Source organism: Chiloscyllium plagiosum, chromosome 30 (genome assembly GCF_004010195.1).
Source record: "Chiloscyllium plagiosum isolate BGI_BamShark_2017 chromosome 30, ASM401019v2, whole genome shotgun sequence".
NCBI classification, from domain to species: Eukaryota; Metazoa; Chordata; class Chondrichthyes; order Orectolobiformes; family Hemiscylliidae; genus Chiloscyllium; species Chiloscyllium plagiosum.
In genome coordinates, this window is record NC_057739.1 from 36028526 (window position 1) to 36042927 (window position 14402).

At 37.4% G+C, this 14402-nt stretch overlaps 1 protein-coding gene across 6 annotated transcripts in view; it reads left to right on the plus strand.

The window, feature by feature from the left end:
• LOC122564913 (kynurenine--oxoglutarate transaminase 1-like) overlaps positions 1-14402 on the plus strand; it is a 56685-nt gene that overhangs the window by 2295 nt on the left and 39988 nt on the right. For 2 of the 6 annotated variants that reach the window (XM_043720375.1, XM_043720372.1), the window contains exons 2-7: positions 2256-2387; positions 5228-5286; positions 6912-7053; positions 9640-9789; positions 11339-11425; positions 12726-12851. In XM_043720375.1, the coding sequence (XP_043576310.1) occupies positions 2316-2387; positions 5228-5286; positions 6912-7053; positions 9640-9789; positions 11339-11425; positions 12726-12851 (636 nt within the window). In that variant the 5' untranslated portion in view covers positions 2256-2315. Of the gene's footprint in view, positions 1-2252; positions 2388-3024; positions 3164-5227; positions 5287-6911; positions 7054-9639; positions 9790-11338; positions 11426-12725; positions 12852-14402 lie in introns of those variants that run through there. The other 4 variants (XM_043720376.1, XM_043720373.1, XM_043720377.1 and 1 more) reach the window with 4 other exon arrangements.

Below are 14402 nucleotides of genomic sequence, written 5' to 3' on the forward strand. Positions count from 1 at the left end.
GCTCTCTGCCTTTATTCCTGATGAAAGGCTTTTACCCGAAACGTCGATTTTGCCTGTCCTCGGATGCTGCCTGAATTGCTGTGCTCTTCCAGCACCACTGATCCGGAAGCTTCTAGATGCCAGACCCTTGGGGGCACGGTTGTTTTTTGTCAAAAGAGATTTTATTTTAAATAACGGTTTTCATACTGCTTAAAATATTTTCTTTTTTTGATTACAGAGCGTCACCTGTTATGGGAGATACTACTCAAGTCGCATTATTGTGATTGTAAACACGTTTTGGGGGTGGCTTAGGTTTGGCAACGTGTGTGGAGAGAAAACACTCTTAAACATTCGAGTAGTTAAAACCTAGAACTGGGAATGCTGGAAATGTGAAACAAAAAAGTAGTGGTGAAATTCGGCAGGTCTGGCAGCATCTGTGGAGAGAGAATATTTGAGTGCTGAAGTCCCTGGACTCAAAACATTAACTCTGTTTTCTGTCCTCAGATGCTGTCTGACCGCTCGAGTTTCTCGAACAATTTATTTTGTTTTAAACAATTTGTTTTGTCTTCCACAACTACCAAACCTGGCGAATCTCCCCAGAGATTTGTGTTTTTATTTCACATATCCAAAGTCTGCAGCTTTGCTTTTTTTTTGAGTCACATTTGTGATCTAGTGTGACAAAACATTCAAATCCTATAAAAAAAAAGGAAAGGAGGCCATTTGTCTGTCATGTCTCTTGTGCAGACTCTCCAAAGGAGCAGTTCAACTGCAGCTACTTCCTGCTTTTTATGTATAGACCTGCACATTCTTTGTTTTCAGATAATGCAATTCCTCCTGAATGTCTTGATTGTGTTTGATTCCTATACACCTTCGCAATGCAAAATCTTCACCTGTCACTGCATAAGGATTGTTTTGTTCTTTACCTGAAGTTTGTGCCCTCTGGTTTTCAATCTGGCCACCAACGACAACACATTTTCCTTATCTGAAAGCTAGGTAAAATAAAGTTGCCTGGTGTGAAATACTGGCAACCAACTTGTGGAAAGGATGTGAATCAAAATGAGGAACCTGTTTCCTTTTGGGTGGATGGCAGTACATAAACAAAATCAATTTAAGTCTTTACACAATTTAAAATAAAGCTTAATTTAGTTTTTAAGAGTGGAGGAAACTCATCCAACACTGAAGTAGCACCATGTTGTTATTGTTGGATGTGCCAGCTTTTGGATGAAAGGTTAAAACATGTTCAGATGGGTGTGAATGATTCCACAGAACTATTGTTAACAGAAATTTCGCAGTGGTGCAAATAATAAGGAAAGATGAGGCAAACAAACTTAGAGCTCCTTGGAATGAATAAAGAGAAATTTATTAAGTTAAAGAAGAAAAAGTGTGCGTTTAATTGGTGTCAGATAGAAAATGCAATTGAGAATATTTAATAGAAGCTGAAAAAAGATGGTTCAGAAAGGATATGAAAAATAAATGAGTTGCAAAAATGAATTACAAAAAGAAAAGACTAGCAGCCAACATAAACGGGAATCGCAGTCATCTACAGGCATATAAACAATAAAAGAGTGGTGAAAGGAGAAGTCCAATTAGGGACCATAATGGAATTTTATGATCTGGAGAAATGAATGGCATGAGACGTAGTAATATTATTGAGAACCTGAAAGAACTTGGTTAAATTTATATAGTTGATATGCTGTCCGTATGTTCAGCATATATTTTTTCTTTTATATAACTCCTTCCTCATAATGGACCGATGTCTGCAGGAAAATGGATGCAAAACTGCTGCATTTAAAAGCTGTTTTTTGACGGCATTTAATTCAGTTGAGAGATATTTAATTTTATGTAAAATATTAATTTGGGAATTTCATTGACATATTCCTTGTGCTAAATAAAAATTAACTGTGAAAAAAATTAAATTGCCATTAATTTTGTGCTGATTACCATTATTGTAAACCACTTTGAAAAATATTTCTATGGTAATTTGCAATTATGTAGCATCTTAACATAGAAAAACATGTCTCAGTGGACTTCAAAACAGATAACATTTTTGCAAACTATAAAGAACGCTGTTCAGTATGCATTAATGTAAACTTATGCAAAGTTAGTGAAAATCACATTGCTTGTAAGCATTTTGTAATACAATATGAAACCCAGATTCATTTTTTGCATTAAAGTTCTTCCTGTTGTATTATTGTTCATTGAACAAGAATGGTATCCTGCTGAATATGTCTAATAACTATAAGTTTATTTAGTGCATGTACCTTCATGTCCAGCAGATGGTGGTCGGAAGGCTAGATGAATTGTAAATAGCCCTAATTACAGAAGAGATAGCAGATATGCTCAGGGGACCTGCACACATAATCATAAGAAATAACAGTTTGATTAGCAACATTTTGCAGAGGAAGAAGGTAAACAATTTTTTTTCTGCAGTTATTTAGCTATGAAAATTTGAGGGTGAAAGAAGGAAGACATCTTTAGTAATTCCTTAAAGTATAAATGGGATGACTAATGTAGTGAAACATTTGTACAGAATAGGATCTCACAACAATGACAAATTAACTTGTTTTTGATGATGTTGCTTGAAAGAAGGATGTTGATCTAAAAATTGGGCACATTTTCTCTGCATTTTCCACCTAATCAGACAGGACTTTGGCTTTATAGTTCATCTAAAAGATGGTCTGTCAGTAGCACAATGCGTTTTCAGTCTTAATAATGTTCTCACCTTCTAATGAGTCTTGCTCTCTATGTGCCTTATTGAGAAATGATATGACTATTCAAAAATTATTTGTAATATGGAAAAAAATTGTTTCCACATGTTCATTTTACCATTTGACAGTGTTTAAAATGATAAAACAGTAATCGACAGTCCAGACAGAAATAATAGAGAACAAAAGATTAAAGATATCCAGGATTCCAGTTAGCATCTGAAGATAACAGATAAATAGTGATATTTTGCCTGTCTTGTTTTCGGTCTGATAACAGCTGCAATGTCTGATTGAGTTATTTGAGGTCATTCATGTAACAAAGTCATTTGTGTTAATCCAGTCAGTGGAAAAGAATAAAGGAATCAAAGTTGATTATGAAGATTGATGACACAGAATCGTGATTTCATCAGAGGGGAATTCAGTGATACGAGACTTCAGTTTGGTGGATAGAAAGTTGGAAGTTTTAAAAAGTCATTGAGGTTAGTGGAGTGGTAGAGATGGTTGATGAATTTAGCTTTGTTATTTCTAGCTACAGGTACGTTATTTGAAGTAGGGTGATTGTTGCAAGCCAGCATACACTGCAGAGGTCTTGAAATAAATAAAGACACAATATACTTAAAGTCACATCTTGGACTGACGTGTGCACTATTCCCCATTGCATGCCCAAAAGTCCCTCGACAGTTTGCGTTCACTCCTGTTTTTGTGAGATGATGCTTCTTGTTTCTCAGTGGTGGGCGGCACGGTGACACAGTGGTTAGCACTTCTGCCTCACAGCGCCAGAGACCCGGGTTCAATTCCCGCCTCAGGCGACTGCCTATGTGGAGTTTGCACATTCTCCCCGTGTCTGCATGGGTTTCCTCCGGGTGCTCTGGTTTCCTCCCACAGTCCAAAAATGTGCAGGTTAGGTGAATTGGCCACGCTAAATTGCCCGTAGTGTTCGATGCAGGGGTAAATGTAGGGGAATGGGTATGGGTGGGTTGCGCTTCGGCGGGTCGGTGTGGACTTGTTGGGCTGAAGGGCCTGTTTCCATACTGTAAGTAAGCTAATCTAATGTAATAATCTAAACTAATGATATAATATGTAGTGCTCATTCCCTTCAGCGTTTTGTTTCATTATACCTTCATTTTTCATTACTGATGCTCTGTCTATTTATTATTTGTATCTGCCATCTTGTCTCATTGTAAGCATGCTTTCATTCTAGGATGGCTTTTGGTTTAGGCCTCTTTGCTTGACCTGAGCACATAATCCAACTAGTATTTCATTGTATAACTGAGGGATTGATTGTGGGGAAATACCAACTTTTGTATGAGTCATTAAACTGAACTTCATCTTCCTATTTAGGTGGATATCAGAGATCCTTTGGTATTCTGCAGAAAAGAGGTTGAGAGAGTTCCCAATGTCTTTATCAAAATCTATTCCCCAACACCACCATATGAAAGGAGTATTCAGTTACTTGTCTCATCATTGTGGGTTTTTGTGCAAATTTATTGCCGTGTTGGTCGACATAACAACATCAGTTTCAGAAGTACCTGTGATTGCAAGTTTAATAAAGGATTGGCCCAATGTTTTTATATCTCTTACATATCCATTTTATAGCAGATATTCTGTACTTTGTAATAATCTCTTTCAACTGATGTGTGGCTTGCTGCCTAGATCTACACTTCTGCAACAGTATAGCAAATACTGCCATGTGTTACATAAAATTTTGCATCACAGAAACAGGCCATTCTGACCAACTGATCTCTGCTGTTCTAGATTTGAGTGGTGCTGGAAAAGCACAGCAGGTCAGGCAAAAGCCCTTCATCAGCTTTTCCAGCACCACTCTAATCTAGACTCTGATCTCCAGCATCTGCAGTCCTCACTTTCACCTGACCTCTGCTGGTGTTTATAATTTCAATGTCCTCCCATTTGACATCATTTCAGCCAATTAGAATACCCTATTTACTTTCCCCTTGTGCTTAACTAATTTCCACTTAAAAGGTCTGAACTGTTTTTTGGTGGCCAGTTCTCCATTCTCACCATCCTCCAGCATTAAAAAAAAATTAAATTTATTATTTGATTTATTAGTAACTAGTTAAATTTATGGTCCTGAGGTTTGAACTTTGCTCCAAATGGAAACATTTGTAAATTGGCCCTATCAAACTCACCTCTCAGTCCTACTAGAGAAGTCGGCCCTACTGTTTTATTTGACCTAATGGGTATAACATCTTAGTTATTGAATCCCTAAGATTTTTTTGCACTTTTTTCGAATCCCTCTATATCCTTTTTTAATACAGACAGACCTCCAACTGCCATCTAAGTAAGGATTTGTTGAAGTTTAACAATACTTTTTAAATTTTGTTCCTTTAGACAGGAAGCTCAATGGCCAATTGTTTGTGAAATTTTGTTTCCTTTATTCAGGAATGTTCAAACATTTGTTTTTGATTAGTGTCTTGATCATGTACAAGAGATAATTAAATTTTTTGTTACGGTTAGTTGTTGTTCTTTATTTAAGTGCTTGAATTTGGCAATTGTAAATTAAATCTATTGTCTATGTTGTTTAGGTAATGATGTCCCAGCAGATTCATTCTCGGAGAATTGAAGGATTAGACAAGAATGTTTGGTAAATTGATGGTTTACTTACGGGAGAAGTTTACTGAGTATAAAAAGACATTGAGGAATCTTGTCTATTGCTAGATATCAGTGGATGGAATATCGTGGTTCAATATAACTCGTTATGGCAATTGCAAGATTTTTCACATTGCATACTCAAGAGTGATTTTGTGAAATTCTCTACAATTGTGCATCTCAATTTTTGTTAAAAATAACTTTAGGGTTGCTTCAAATTTGTTTTACAAAAGAAAAATCTTAAGTTGCATGTAAGTGGACTTAGTAGCACCTGTTCTGTGACCAAAGTGTCCTTAACGATTCTTTGTACAGATGCTGATGCACATGTTGTCTACAAGAACAGGCATGGCACATTGTGGCAGCAGTCAGTATTCAATGCTGATCTGACGCAAGTAGCTCTATTGCATGTTCTCACCTAAGCTTGCATGTTGTATATGTATTGAATAGCAGGAAGGATCCCTACAAGCACTGTTGAAAGGGATAATTAAACGTTTACAGCTGTGGACCCTTTGCTCACTTCAAGACTAATGTGTAAACTTCTTCCTCTAGACATGGCTGTATGAATAGGAAAGCCCCTTGAAATTAAGCATGACTGGGGAAATGAGAAGAGGATATGTGAAGCAGGACCAGCTGCTAGAATGGGGTGATAGGCTCTCTGGAAGAGGCCATTTCCTCATAGCGTCCATAGATAGCAATTTTCCTACCTGGACCTCAGCCAGAAACAATATGGGATATCTGCATTTCTTCAGGATGGTATTCTCTGAAATCTGTGACTGCGATCATAATGGCAAAGGCCGTACTGCCTGTGACTGTGACAGTGACTGTAATAATTAACTTTTCTATGTTGCCTTCCAAGCTGGTGCTGGAAATATTAGCACCACTTTGCTGTTCACTGTTGTTAAGGGGGCTCTCTATTCAAAATGTCAGATACAAGTGGAATGAGCTCCTGGTTTACTCAGATTACTGCCTTCTTCGTTGTCCAATGTCCATTGACTCAACCCACATTGCTTTCCAGTTTCCCAGCACCTGCTCCATCCAGAATGCATCTCTGATTTTAGAGAAGCAGCCTAGCTTTAAGCATTCCTTTAAGAAGTGCTAACATGTATCAATTTTGGACCATTTATTGATTTTGCAATCAGTCAGCATTGTGATACTATGCAGCCTGTGTTTCCGCTGAATGGATGCAGGCTAATTGCACCTGTGTTCAGTCATTACCCAATTTTGCTCCCAGTATGCTTCAAGGACTCTTGTAGAACAGTAGTAGTGTCTGTATGGACTAGGAGGTCCCACCTGGTCCAGAGATGTATTATAATATATCTGAATAGGTGACTGAAAAACATTCCTAGAAAGTTTCAAGTTCCACTGATGATGCTGCAGTTAATTTTGGCAAGATGCAAAAGAAGGTGATTCAGTCAATTCTTGTAAGGCAAAGAAAAATCTGAAATTTTGTTTATTCGACCACTCTTGAACACGTTAGTAGTCAGTTGCAAAACAGAATTGCCAGTGGTACGTGGTATCTAATGACTTGCTCCCTTTATAGCAAGGTACTTGTGTTGAGTTGTATCAGAGAAAGAGATGTGGAAGCAGCTAAAGGGAATTCTGATGTGTATTTATTTTTAGGGTTGAATTTACAAAACTTGCTGCTGACCATGCGGTTGTCAACCTAGGACAAGGATTTCCTGACTTCTCCCCTCCAAATATTGTAAAAGATGCTTTCACAAGGGCCATAAACGGTGACTTCAACCAGTATACCAGGGCTTCTGTGAGTATTTACTTTCAATAATATATCAAAACATAAGATTATCTGGTGCACTGCAGTTATTGAACTAACTTTGAAGAACAATTTTAGTATATTTTGATACTAACCACTTATCTTGAAGGGATACTCCCAAAAGACATTTGTTTGTCCTGCTGGATGACTGAATGTTCAGTATGGTAACAAAATGTGCAAGGTTATGGAATGCTGAATGTAAGTTCTAACAATCCTTTGACTTTTTCATTGAGCCAAATGATCATTAAAAATCTGTTCTGCAGAATTTTTTCAGTCGTGTTGATAATCATTCATACCAACATGTTGAAATGGCTATGAGTACCCCAACAAACAAGTTGGCGATGATGAATTAGAAAGAAGTAACCTCACCACCACTTATCCTATCGGTAATGGCACTGTGCTGGATAATGTAGAGAAGATTCATAATCTGTTTTGAGTGTGTCTAGTGCATACTTACAGTTGGCCTGTGCAACTCTGAGCACAAGACATGTAAAATCACTTGCTTCATACTACTGTAGCAGAGGGGATTACCCTGTGTCTAAACAGAAGTCATGCCATTTTTACCAGTACATTAATTATATTCAGTTCTATCTCATTGCCATGTCTCTTGATTCCTCCAATGTTGCTATATTATCAGACTGCTTATCCATAATTCAATGTTGGATGAGTAGAAACTTAATCCATTTCTTTATTGAGAAAATTGAAGCCGTTATTTTCGGTCTCAATTCTAAACTTATAGTTACTGACGCCATTCCTCTACCTGACAGCAGTCTTAGGCTAAGTTAACCTGTTTGTAATCTTGGTGTCCTATTTAATCCCAAAGTGAGCTTCCAACTTCTTATTTGTGCCATCATTAAGATCGCCTACTTCCACCTTCACAACACAGACTCCATTTCACCTGTTGCTGAAACCCACATTCATGTATTTGTTACTTCTAAACATGAGTATTCCAGAGCATTCCGTTGGTCTAATTTTGATGTTTTGTGCATCTTCAAATTTAAATGCTTCACTTTTGGTAACCATACCTTCAGTTTCCTGTGCCCCAAATTCTAGAATAGCTCCACTGTCACAGAACAGGTCTGGTTAAAAGTTCCTTCATTAACGATCATTAGTATTTCTCATGCATCTCTTTGGGTAATGTTTCTTATCTTTTCTGATCCATTCTCTGTGATTGCTTCTCCAGTCCCATAAGCTAGTATGTAAGTGGGATGTCCTAATCATAAATTCAGCTCAATGATAGAAAATCCTTTTTTTTATTGTTATGAGTATCTCAGGGTAGATTTCCTAACAACAACACTGAGTATGAGGTCAAAATCATTAAAGTGTAGATACCTTGATTTATTGCAGATCAATGAATTTACATCAAATTAAGCTGAGTGTGGTTTTGTTTATTTTTAAAGTGATATAAAATTTCAGTGAGCAAATTATAAATGCATGCATTTGATTCATTACATCCCATCGTATATCTTGTACAGGTTCCCAACACATCTTTTTGCACTAACTATATTTCTTCCCATATTTAATTTCCTTCATTGTTTCAGTGAAGAACCGCAACATGATTTTTTTTTACATTGAACGCCCTGTATAACTATTACATAGGTGGCATGCTTAAGAAACAGCCTCATTGGTTTTTCAATATATTTTTACTTTTTTCTTCCCTGTTCCTGTTCTAGTCCTGGCAATGTTTCAGAACTAGAGGTTTGTGAATTCATCCCACAGACATGAGTAACAGAACTTTTGAGGAGCATAAATACAACTAATCATATTATGACAGTCACTGGTTAAAATGGATGTGGATTATGGTAGTATTGATAGTACTAGGCTAGCAAACGGGAGATTAGGAAAACCAAGCAATTGTTAAATAGATCAATTGGGAGCCCAATCAGGAATAAATGACCATGGAAGATGGATTATTATAAAAGCCAACTAATTCAATAATGACTTTCAAGGAAGAGAAACTGTGTCCCAGTTGTAATGTGCACTGCAGTTGATCCCTCTAAAGTGACTTAAGTTGTAAAATAGGGGGTAACCACTCATGAGCAAAACTTTTTTTTTCTGTTACCCATATCCTAAACAAAATAAATTCTGATTTCCAGTTATACAATTGACAAGTTGACCTTTATATGCAAGAAGAATACCTAAAGTATGTTTCATTTCTAATCACTCTGTGCAATCATAGTTTTATACTATTTTATAAGGCTTTACTGACTAAAAAGATATTTTTGCATACTAATGGACCATTTCTTGTACTACATGGCTTAACTAATGTTAGTAAAAGCAAAATACTCTGGATACTGGAGATTTGAAATACAAACATAACATGCTTGAGAAGCTCAACAGGTCAAGTAGATTCTGTGGAGAGAGAAACAGTTTTAATATTTTGAGTCCAATTAGACTCAAAACATTAACTCTGTTCCTGTCTGCACAGATGCTGCTAGACTTGTTGAGTTTCTCCAGCACTGCCTATTTTTATTAACTGATGTTATACCTTCCACATAAAGATTCAGTAAAAATGTGTTATGTCACTCTTCCTACATGGTTTTCCTTTTCTTTCTCACTTCTTCCACCCCTTCTCAGGGTCATCCACCATTGGTGAAGATCTTAGCAAAGTTCTTTGGGAAATTACTGGAACAAGACATTGATCCATTCACTGAAGTGCTAGTGACAGTTGGAGCATATGGGGCCCTGTTCTGTTTCTTCCAGGCGCTGATTGATGATGATGATGAAGTACGTGGTATTTTTTAATGTCCTAGAAAAGGTAGACTCATTGTATTAAAGTAGAGTACTGATGTTGATAGTAATAACTTTCATAGAGATTTTGATGGCTGTTGAATCATTTCTAAATCGAGAGTCGGAGCATTTAACTTAAAGTTTTATAACTATTGGTTTGTACTTGAGCCCAATTTAGTTTTGTATGTGTGCACAGGTTTAATGAGGACAGCTTTAATTAATATTTTTAAACTCCTGGAAGAAAAATACAAGATTTCTGATCAATGTGCATTTTTCTTTTAAAAATCAAATATTTTTGTTTTAAATTAATGCGATTAACATCATGAGAACTCATCCTTGGAGGAGCTTGCAGAAACCGAATATTGTGAGGGAACAAAAGATGATTTTACGTTTTGTCAATTCAATAAAGTCTTTTTTATTTGGCTCGTTTCACGATGTAAATGAACCTGCTTTTTTAACTAAAAGTGACAGATATAAGCACATCATAGTGTTGAGGACACAGCTGAAATCTCCCATTTTAATTCCCTTGTTTAATTTGTTATCTCCTCTGTTTTTAAGACTTTTCCTCAAGTAAGTTTTTTTCTATAGATAAGTTTTAATTCACTCTATTCAGACCTATTATGACATGCCTCTCAAGCAGATGGGATTTGAAACTGGGTCTTCTAGCCCAAAGTTTGGGGTGAGAGGGGAAAGATATAAAAGGGACCTAAGGGGCAACTGTTTCACACAGAGGGTCTTGCGTGTATGGAATGAGCTGCCAGAGGAAGTGGTGGAGGCTGGTACAATTACAACATTTAAAAGGCAGCTGGATGCGTACACGAATAAGAAGGGTTTAGAGGAATATGAGCCAATTGCTGGAAAATGGGACGAGAGTAGTTTAGGATATCTGTCGACATGAACAAGTTGATCTGAAGGGTCTGTTTCCATGCTGTACATCTCTATGACTCTAAGTTCTTTCTATATGATGTGATTTATGGTGTTGCACAACTCACATCTGACTTCTAACCTTGGTATGTCCTATACAACATGGCTTATCTGCAGAAAACTACCATACACTCCAGATGTTAAAGAACAGAATCCATTACTTTCTCGCAATACTTGAATTCACCAAAGTAACTTTCCTACAATTTGTTGTTTGTTTGTTTTGTATCATGAATGACTATCTTTCACCTGTTAGTTCATACAATTTATCTTTACTGGTGTTCTTTAAATAACTAACCACTTGAAAAAGAAAGAGCTGAATGACTCTGTAGATGAAGGAAACATTCCGATACAACACCACAGCTAATGGGCAAGATTGAATATTAACCAACCTCTGTTGAAAATCATCTCTCTCTACTATTTCAGTGGCTACATTGGAAGTGTAACTTTGCCAGAAGAGCAAATATATGTTTCTGATCTGTGCTAAGTGAGCTAATTTTAATTGTGGTTATAAGTAGTCTGCTACTGTTACCATCACTGCCTGGTTGGTAGATGAGGGCCGGTGTGAGAAAATCAACTAGGATTTCCACCCTTGATTGAAAATATTTTCTCCACTCCAATACAGGTTATTATCATTGAACCGTTCTTTGATTGTTATGAGTCCATGGTGCGAATGGCAGGCGGCCAACCTGTATACATCCTGCTGCGTCCAGTAAGTCTCTACAGCCAAATTAAATTATTGACAACTTGTATCATCTTTAATTAAATTTAATGTATAGCATGATAGTACAATTCACATAGTATTCATTTGTGTTTTCATTCCTCACTTTGCATTAAAAGTGTGTCCAGATGTATCTGGGTGTTCTAGTACATGAATTGCAAAAGGCAAGTAATTAGGAAAGAATGGTTATATTTATTGTGAGGGGAACTGAATACAAATGTTAAGAGATTATGCTTAAGTTATGCAGTGTCTGGGGAGACCTGATCTGGAATATTGTGCACAGCATTGGTCATCTTATTCAAAGATGCAAGTAAGTGCGCTGGATGCAATTCAAATCAAGTTTACTAGAATGGAGTGTGAAGGTTAGAAGGGTTAGCCTTGTATCTTATGGAGTTTAGACAAGTAAAAGGTGACTTAGAGTCAAAGACCTGTATAGTATGGGGACAGACCCTTCGGTCCAACTTGTCCACGCTGACTAGATATCCTAAATTAATCTAGTCCCATTTGCCAGCATTTGGCCTATATCCCTCTAGACCCTTTGTCTTCATATACCCATCCAGATGCCTTTTAAATATTGTAATTGTACCAGTCTCCTTCACTTCCTCTGGCAGCTCATTCCATACACGCACCATCCTGTGCGTGAAAAGGTTGGCCTTTGGTACCTTTTAAATCTTCTTCACCCCCCACCCTCCCCCACCTTAAACCTATGCCCTCTAGCTTTGGACTCCGCTACCCTGGCGAAAACTTGGTTGAGGTGTCTTGACTATGGAGAATATTGACTCTTCTAAAACAATCAAGAACTTGGGTGTCACAACTTAAAAGTCGGGGACTTTGAGTCTTTGGCTCTGTCTTCCTGGAAAGGTGGTGGAAGCTGAGTCCTTGAATATTTTTAAGGTAGAGTTTGATAGATTCTCATTATGCATGGGGGTAAGAAAGAATATGGTTTAAAGTTGCAATCAGTTCAGCCATGATCATCTTGAACTGTGGAGTAGATTCGAGAGGCTGAATTGCCTACTCCTGTTCCTTGTTTGTGTGTTCCAATTCGCTGGCCAATTGTAAATTTAATAACCAGAAAACTATTTAGGACTTTTATCCTTACATACACTCACTTATTTTGATTAACTTCACTAAATGTTTTTTCAAGCAGCAAAATTTGAAAGAGAGGTAAGATTTTTAAGTATTAGGTTGCTTGGATAACAGGGCCAGCTCAGGAAGGGATTCCTATTGACCACCTTTATACATAACATTATAATCTTTAGAGTATTTAAAAGGATACCTATTGTTGTTTCAGAAACCGGTATCTGGAAGGTTGATGACCAGTGCTGACTGGGTATTGGATCCTGCTGAACTAGCAAATAAATTTAACAAGCATACTAAAGCAATCGTCATTAACACACCAAATAACCCTCTTGGCAAGGTAAGAGTAAAGAGGATTTGTGCAGTGATAGGCTGTGTTGTGACTACTGTCAGTGATGAAGGGTTAATGTTGATTACACACCTGCTGCATACACCACTTAATTTTTCATTAGCATTCTTAGGAATAAAATATCTCATCTACATTTTTCTCTTCATTTGATCAATGTCCGAGTTAGACATCTATTTATGGATAGTTGACAAAAGTGTTGAATCAGAAAACTTGATTTATTTGTTGATAATGTTCTGTTAAATGGCATAGTCTTTAAACATAAAATTGATTTTTACAATTCAGATGTTCTCCTGTAGCATTGCACATCGGCAATACTGATGGCTCATTTTGGGTTGAGCCAGGTTAAAAGTTGATTAATGACTTGACCAAGGAAGGCCAGAGAAGGTAATAAAGCAGGGAGGAGGAGAGATTAGGTTGATGCTTGAGAAACATGCACGTTTTTCCTGACATTGCTTGGAAGGGTCTGGTTGCAAAGATATTGCACTTATGATATTGTTATTTTTCTGCTGGATGTGGGTTTTAAAAAACAATTGAAATATCTTCCCCATCGCCTGCTTGGGAAGTGTAGTCTCCTAAAGTGGTGCCATTTGGGTAACTGAGGAAAACATTTTTGGTCTGCAAATTCTGTTGAATGGGTATATAGGACACATGTAGAAGCCAACGTCCTTTGCGGTGTCTCAATGTAGCTGTTGTGTGTTTTTCCAGCAATTTCTGTTTTCATTCCTAAATTTATCTCCCTTTTATTGACCCTTTTGTTCTTGAAAGCATTAAAAGTCATTGTAGTTGCTGTTGGTATGCAAAAGAGGCCCAATAGGCCTGAATTGAGTAAGAGAACTCATAGAGTCCAGGAGAGTGCACACCCAGGAAAGCCCACCTGCATTTGATTTGGAACACTTAAATTGCATAACAACATCCAAATCAGAACAAATCAAAATAAATGTCTGGTCAAGTAGTCACTCGATCCTAATGGAGGTCGATACCAGCACAGTTGTACCAGTGATTGCAGAACCAGTCTTTCAAAAAATTTACTGTGGACTCCAAATGTTAAGTTTGCGTAAGACCTCAGCTAGACTAAGAACCTATACAGGGAAACTTTACAGAATAAGAGTACAACTTTCATTCCGGGCTCAGCTAGTTTATTTACCACTGATTGTAGTAAAAGGCTCGGGTCCAAACCTGATGGAGTGAAACTGGTTGAGAAAGATTCACGTAGGTTGGCTGAACATTTTTCTATTTGAAAATGGCAGCTTGAGTGAAGTCCTAATTAATGCCTGGAAGTTTTTCAGGAAGGTCTAGGGACTTGTAATGGAGCCAAGGCCACCTTGCATGTTGACCAGGAAGCAACACCATGATTCTGCAAGGCCTTACGTACAAAAGCTGAAAATGTGTTGCTGGAAAAGCACAGCAGGTCAGGCAGCATCCAAGGAACAGGAGAATCGACGTTTCGGGCATAAGCCCTTCTTCAGGAATGAGGAAAGTGTGCCCAGCAGGCTAAGATAAAAGGTAGGGAGGAGGAACTTGGGGGAGGGACATTGGAAATGC